Source organism: Astyanax mexicanus, chromosome 8 (genome assembly GCF_023375975.1).
Source record: "Astyanax mexicanus isolate ESR-SI-001 chromosome 8, AstMex3_surface, whole genome shotgun sequence".
NCBI classification, from domain to species: domain Eukaryota; kingdom Metazoa; phylum Chordata; class Actinopteri; order Characiformes; family Acestrorhamphidae; genus Astyanax; species Astyanax mexicanus.
The window spans coordinates 35,455,300-35,463,460 of NC_064415.1; the positions used below are offsets into that span (position 1 = coordinate 35,455,300).

At 31.8% G+C, this 8,161-nt stretch overlaps 1 protein-coding gene and 1 non-coding gene across 2 annotated transcripts; both read right to left on the reverse strand.

Moving 5' to 3' along the window:
- Positions 1-219: 219 nt before the first annotated feature.
- rps20 (ribosomal protein S20) lies at positions 220-2,001 on the reverse strand. Its single transcript, XM_007231072.3, has 4 exons — positions 1,845-2,001; positions 1,034-1,133; positions 768-841; positions 220-474 (listed from the first exon to the last, which is right to left on the reverse strand). Exons 1-4 carry the CDS (start codon positions 1,845-1,847, stop codon positions 292-294), a joined length of 360 nt encoding a protein of 119 aa, XP_007231134.1. The 5' UTR covers positions 1,848-2,001; the 3' UTR covers positions 220-291.
- On the reverse strand, positions 915-982 carry LOC125804055 (small nucleolar RNA U54). The gene has a single exon (XR_007440555.1). It is a non-coding gene; the product is annotated as a small nucleolar RNA U54 (small nucleolar RNA).
- Positions 2,002-8,161: the final 6,160 nt, after the last annotated feature.

An 8,161-nucleotide genomic window follows, 5' to 3' on the forward strand; every position in this document is an offset into this window, starting at 1 on the left:
ATTTTCGCCCACTATTCTTTGTGTACTGCATTTATAACTTTCCTGGGGGAACCCTTCTAAAGGGAACAAAATATGTAATTGTTTTGGAAAATTATATTTACCTCAAGATACTTCTAAAAACAAGCTAGTAATAAAATATTGCTGCAAATGATAACCCAAAGTTCATATTCAGCAATATTTCTATAGATCAGAGTGAAAAAGAACAAAACAGAAACCACATCAAATTCTAATTTCTTTATTGTGCTGACATGAGTTTGATCAAAGCAGCTCAATCTGGCAACACAAGGCAGTTTATGCGTCTGCGATGGTAACCTCCACCTCGACACCGGGCTCAATGCTGATGCTGGTGATCTGCTTGACAATCTCAGATGGGCTGTGAAGGTCAATGAGGCGCTTGTGGATTCTCATCTGAAACCTGTCCCAGGTCTTGGAACCCTCTCCACAAGGAGTCTTTCGGGTGGTGATGCGCAGGGTCTGTGAGGAGCACAAGACTGGGTTAGATCAAGGAACACACATTTGACCATTAACATACCCAACATTTGAAATGACTTTGGAGACTTAAACTATGCACTAAATGTAAGTGTGAAAGCACACATTTAATAGAGCAGTACAAGCACAACAGCCATTTATGATGTCGCTGTTCTGATGGTGAACGAGTCAGTAACTAATTTAACACTAGATTTTAAGCACCTCCACATAGTTGAATGTGAAATCATAATGACATAATTCAGGAAACAATAAATAAAAATCAACCACACATCATTTACCTTGGTGGGCATGCGCACTGGCCCCTTCACCTTAAGGCTCTTCTCCTTAGCACCACGGATCAGATCAGCGCACACTGCAAAAATACAAATTTCACATGAGCAAGAGTTTTTTTTTCTCTTAAAACAACCTCAGTTCTTGAGAAAGTACAAAGGCTCAGAATAGCGTATGATATAATTCACATAGCATCATTCTAATATTGTCATCCTCATAGCCAGAGGTTTTATGGGAAAAGGGGTCCAAACAACTGAGCTGCACATGTACTGACCCTTCTCAAGAGACTTGACGTTGCGGCTGGTGAGGGTGATCCGGATGCGGTGAATGGCCACCTCGGTTTCAACGGGAGCTTTGCCGGTGTCTTTGAATGCCTGTTTAAAAAAAAAAAAAAAGGTAAGAGCTTGTCAGCTGAAAACCACTCATGAAGGTTCCACCAAAGTTCTAACGTTACATCTGTTATTCCAGTCATTTCTTCATGTCCTGAAAAAAAATGCTTTGAAGTACTATTTTTATTTGGAATTTGAAACAAATGTGCGTAGTTTATAGAAGAAAAAAACGTTAATTTTACTAAAACAAATAGCTATAAACAGCTAAATTTGGATAAACTGATTTAGAAACTATAGTCTCTTTCAGACCTGTACGTAGGTAGTGACCAGACACGTCTTTATAAGTCTTATTAGCACTCTGACCAGCTAGTTAGCTACCTAGATAACTAGTTAAGCAACATTGCATACAAATTAGCACGAAGATAACTAGTTAGCTAGGACGCACATATAAAAAATATGTTTAAAAAGCCACTAAATAACATCATATTACAACTGCTTCCATTTAACAATGGACCTAGCAAGATGTACCCAAATCAAGAAACACTTTAACATATAGTTAGCTATACGGTCCCAAACTATTAGTAGCAGCTTTACACTTAGGCTAGACTGAAAGAAGAAATGGGTTAGCCTAAAGCTAGCATGTTGCACACGTGCCCAGGAACAACATACAACACATTTACTGAACCTCAGTCGCGTGTTTAACACATTCACAACCTCACAAACATCTCAGAAAATAAACACGAGGGGTAAAATTACCATGATTGTGTACTCCTGACCGACTTATTCGTGTAAAAGGAGCGAACAGCGGTGAGTCAGGAAGACCAAACTCTCCGTCTCTTCTGCTAAGCAGGAAAAGGAGGAGCAGCGGCCTGCTCTCCAGCTTATAAACCATCATCCGGGTACTTCGATAGCCGACCAATCGGAATAAAGAGTTCCTCGCGGCAACAGAGCTGGGCGGGAACAGAGGCGATCACGTGGGGGATGTGAGTCTACAGAGTATTTATGGGTACGTCTTTTTACACGTAACGATGCCTACGCCCTAGCCCCACCGCTACGCTATGAACCCTTTTAAGGGCGCGAGGGAGGAGGAGTCGAAAGTCACTCCAGTTTGGAACGGACCCTAACGGCATTTTTCCGAAGTCGAGGGAGACACTGTTCACCCGCACAGTTTAGGTAATAAAAACACGACAAATTGTGTATTAAAAACACATATATTTTTTTAAAAAATAGATAAGCTGATTTAAAGTTGTTTGTTGTCAAAGTCATTATATATTTTGTTTGTATTTAGACACATAAATATTAGTTTGTAATTCATTTTTTATAAATCAATCAGAAGTTTCTTCAGAATATAAATTAACGTTAGTAAACCATAAAACCATAGAAAATATTTAGCTAACTAGCTAAGATTAGGCAAAATTAAACAATTTGTAAAGTTGTAAAGATAAAAGAGTTTATCAAAATTGAACTAACGTTACTAGGTTAGTGAAGTTACTTTTGAACTCTTATACCGTACCTTTAACAACCTAGGTTAAGTTACTGTATTTAAGTAACGTAAGTATTTACAATAACTTATGTCAACAGTAAATGTGTTTTATAGGTTGACCTATCTAGGTAGAAAATTTAGATATATGTGAAGCTAGTTAAATAAGTTCATTAAGAAGAGATAATAACAAGAAGAAGACTACAATTTTGGTTGCTCTGTTAACTCCTGTTACTGTATGAATGTGTTCAGTTACACCAGCATCTTATTTATTATCTGATTAACTAACTAACTAAATTAACTAACTAGATAGCTGTTAGCTACTTTAATAAAGAGCTAACTTAATAACATAAACTACACACTGCGTGGGAACTGTAAATTAAATATCAACTCTCCACAATGAGAGCTTTATAAATGGTTAATATAAGAAACACATATAAGCACAATTTACTTCTTATTTCTTTATTTTATTTGTTATATGTCCTAGTTGTAGTGTTTTTAAACAAATAAGATATTACTGCCCAGAGAAATAGCTCTATATCATTGTGTTGTATTTAACCATCCAATTTATCAGTTTTTATTTCGTATAAATCAACATTTAGACACATAAATATTTGTTTTTTATTTTTTTATAAACCCATCTGATTTTTCTTCAGAAAATAACATTATTAAACCCTAAGAGACAAAGTATTAAAATAATGTAGTTAGCTGGGTTAGGTTAAACAAAAGAAAAACAAAAGTTATTTTTTTAAAAACTCATAACAGTAATTTTAACAATCTTAGCTAGTTAGGCTTCATCTAGAATGTATGTCAACACTAAATGTGTTTCATAGGTTAGGCTAATGTATCTAGATAATCTTATTTTAATGAAGAGCTGATTAAATAAACTAGACATTGGATGGGAACTATACAAATTGCACCTCCACAGTGAGAGCTTTGGAAAAGGTTAACAAAAACACATATAAGCACAATTTACTTCTTTTTTCTTTACTTCAAAGATAAATAGCTATACATAACATGAATTTAATCATTAAATGTATTGGTTTTAATTTAGTATAAAGAAACCTTTAGACACATAAACATTTGGTTTTAATTCCCTTTTTATAAATCTTTTGGACGTTTCTTAAAAAAAAATAACATTAGTAAACCCTAAGAGATGAAGTATATAAAATATGTAACTAGCTAGGTTAGGTTAAGCAAAATTAAACTTAAACAGTTACCTTAACAATCTTAGGTAGTTAGGAATAGTTTAAAAAATGTATGTCAACAGTAAATGTGTTTCTCTAATGTTTTAAAGATTAACCTATAAACCTATAGTTACAGTATTTAGCTAGAAATGCAAACACTAGTTAGTTAATTAACAAGAGATAAAAACAGTTATCAATACAGGTTTGGTTGCTCTTTTAATTCCAGTTCTGTAGGAATTTGTTTAGTTCCACCAGCATTGTATTAAGGTAGCTAGGTGAGTTAAATAGATAGCTGTGAACTACTTAAATGAAAAGCTGATTAAATAAATATTGGGTGGGATCTGGAAATACTGGACCTCTACAATGAGAACTTTGGAAATGGTTAGGATAACAAAAACACATATAAGCACAGTGTACTTTTTATTTCTTCTTGCTTCCCAGAAAAAAACTCTACATATCATTTTTGGATTTAATCATCCAATGTATTAGTTTTTATTTAGTATAAAGAAACAACAGACACATACTTATTTGTTTTTAATTCCCATGTTTTAAATTCAGTGGCCATTTCTTCAGAAAACACTGGTAAACCCTAAGAGATAAAGTATATAAAACATGTAACTTGCTAGATTTTGGTTAAGCAAAATTGAACAACTTATGAAGTTCATTTTAAACCCTAATACAATTACTTTAACAATCTGAGGTAGAATCTATGTTTAAAACAGTTTATGTCAACAGTAAATGTGTTTCTCCAATGTTTTATAGGTTTACTTATCTAGAGAAAGCTACAGTATGTAGCTACAAAAGCAAGCTAGCTAGCTAGTTAATAATACAAGATAAGAACACTGTGTTGGTTTCTCTGTTAACTCAGCTCCACCAGCATCTTATCATATTTAGCTAGTTAGCTAGGTTAGCGAGACAGCTGATAATTACTTTAATGAGGAGCTGATTAAATAAATTAGACATAGGTGGAACCTGTAAATATTGAACCTCTACAATTAACAAAAAATACATTATTTTTAAACAAATAGGTTATAACTGGCCAGAGAAATAGCTCTACATATCATTGAATTTGATTTAATCACCCCCTGAATATTGATACCAAATTCAAAATAATCTGATAAATTTGATCAATTCAGTGAGCAGTGCATTCTTACTGTGGGCACATGATTGTTAACAATTTAAATCTGAAATCTGATGTAATACAAATGACACAACAACAATTTTATAACTTTTAATTTAACGGTTTGTTCTAGAAATGATGTCTAAACCAGTTACATGAAATGTAAAACATTTAATTAAAATATTGAACTTGTTGAAATGGCAGGAACAGACTTGTATGAACTAAAATACACTTTTACACAGAGGTAGGTTTACCTCCAGCACTAACCAGCACTCCTACATTCTGTAAATAAGGTTAAATGACCAACACAGATTCACACACTGTCCTGTGATGCACTCAGGATGTTCAGTAGCTATATATAACCTGCAACAGTTAAAATGATAGACAGAATGCTGTTTAAAATTTTCTAGGGTTTATGACACAAAAGTCACCATGGGCTCTTTTGAGATAATTAGGTCTTGCTTAAAAAATTGTAAAGATTATTATTAAAGGACAAACATGATTTCACATGGCATGTTTTGGTATGGTTTAGCTTAGTTTTGTTGTGTACAAGATCATCCATTATAGGCGAGTATAATCAGTGTGATTTAGATCCCTTTTTTCTGTTTACACAGAGCTAAAAAGGCGGATTCTTGTTTTTGCTATTCAGTTAAACCACTATGTAAAATGTATAAAAGACCCTCAGGGTATTCACAAGGTTAGAAATTTGTCATAGCTGCATTTCTGTACAGCCAAGAATTACAAGGAAAATACTGTTAAAGCTTAACACCCATATTTCACACAGTATAGCTTTAGTATTGTTTCTAGTCTTTGCTGGCAATAGAAACTTTACCACAAATTCACCACCACAGTGGGTAACGCTCAGGTTGTAACATCAGCAGGAGCGCCCTAATTACCGTAGACATTTACTAATTTGAACACAAAAGATTACATTTAATGTTTTGTTTTTTTTAACATGGTTTCTTTTTATTCAAAACACAGTAAAAAAACAGCTAAACATGCCACTAAATATATTGAAATTATACAAATTAATTTGTTCTTCAAAATGTTATTTGAGTCATGCCATAAAAGAAGTATTTTTGTTTATAAATAAGCATGTTTGTAATAGTGGTTAGTGTGAAGAACCTTCAGGTCTAAGAAATCTTAATTGATATAAACATTCTTTAGTAATTTAAAAGTATTTTAAATGCATCTCTGTCAACAACCATGTTTGTAATAGGCATCTCTGTGTGCATTTAAATTTGTTAAACAATCTTTTCATCAAGTGAAAGTTATTTAGACTTCAAGATATTTCACACACGTATATTATAAACTTGGTTCTTTAAGGAACCAAAAGGGTTTCTCCTATGGCATCACTCAAATAACCCTTAAAGAACCCTGATGCTACTTTATTATGAAGAGCCTAAAATGTAATATTTACCTCAATTTATTTAAGTAAAATACAAAATATAAAACACATCCATTGTTGAGACACAAGTGAATGAGACACATTTTAGTGTGTCCATTGGTTTGTCATATACCAATTTTATCATTTGAAAACACTAGTGTTTATTTAAATGGTATAAATACACCAAAAGTTTTTTTAATGGTTTTATTTTAGGTATTTAAAGTATTTAAGGTAATTCACTCAATATTTTAATTTTGAGTCTCCCATTAATATTATATGTAAATGATTATAATTCGTTAGAATTGTTTTTATATTTGTTTGTTTTTGTTTTCAGACTACTCTGTATTTTTTCGTTTTTCTTTAGATTATTGAAAAAAATAAGTTCATTTTTAATATTCATGTGCAATCAGAAGAATCTGTTTTGTTGCAAACATTAATTCCAAGCTTTCAACAAGAGAGGGTTTCTTAGCATGTCTCCTTTCCATCACTTTGATTTTAGCTTGGAGTCTAATGCAGTTTTAAATAAAAATTTCTATGAATTTATTTGCTTGATAGATTATATACAATTCCTTCAAATTCCGTAGATTTTTTTTAAACTTACATAATAAAGTTACTTTGGCACCTTTATTTTAAAATTTCAGGAAAAAATAATGACAATGTAGTGCAAAATTATATAATAACTACTACTATTAAAAATCCTTTGTTTACTTTGTTTCATTCTTGAGGAACACACATTATCTCCTATTGAACAAAAACATTTTATGAATAAATATTTGAAGACAAATAAGCTCTTCTTCTGTTTTGATAAGACTGCAGAAATATTTCTGAAATAAAGAAGATATTTATATATATTTATAGTATGATATTACGATTGTCTCCTATGAATTATTAAGCCAAAACTAAGATGAGATGAGAAATTCGCTTAAATCACACTTAGGTCTTAAACAGGACTTAGCCGTGTCTCTGAGAAACATTTACACTAAGAAGAGATCTTAACCTGAATATTTCTTTCCTCAGTGCTGGTCCTGTGGTCACTGTTCAGCAAATTAGTTATTAAAAAGTCATTAAAGATATGTTACATTTAAAGGGTAGAAAACTGAAGTTAGGAGCCATTCAGTTCAACCAAACCAGAAAAAAAGTAATTAACTTTTATTTGTTTCACATGAAAACCTTACCACAAAACAGCCGTGTGGAAGTTTTACAATTCTAGAGCAATACAACACATTTTTTGGGGCAATAAATACCACAAATACCCTTACCATGTGTGTGATGTTTGAGTCCATATAGGGCAACACTCCCTGAAAGATGCAAAACAAACTAGGGGTGTAAAATCACAGCAAATGATTTGTAATATGTTAGTTTAGGTCTAACATATTAGCTTTTGGTTTGAGCATTTGACTGGAATATTTTCCCTCATAAAAACAGATTAAAAATAGACTGCTATAAAGAGCTCTTTAAATATTTCCATAGAAGAACCACTTTTGGTCACATAAAAAAACATGATCTTAGTTAACACGTGTGTTTAGAAAAAGAAGAAAAATCAATTAAAATTAATTTATTCATTTAAATATTTAATTAAATAACACATCTCTTGATGTGAGATTTAGTGTACAATTTAATGGTTCTTAACTACAAACATTTTATTGACAGAAAGAAGAACCCTTTGTAGTATCCTTTTTTAGTTTAAAATATAGTGTTTTATTCATGTTGATTGTTTAATTTTTTTTAATGAAAACATTATTGTAACTTATTATTTTTGCAATAATGAAAATGTATTGAATTAAATCCCCATTGTACTTACACTGTACTTTTGAAAGCTTAATTTTGTTAATAAACAAGAAAACATCATATTACATAGATTTTTTTCGTTAATATTTTTAAAATAATATTTAGTTCAAT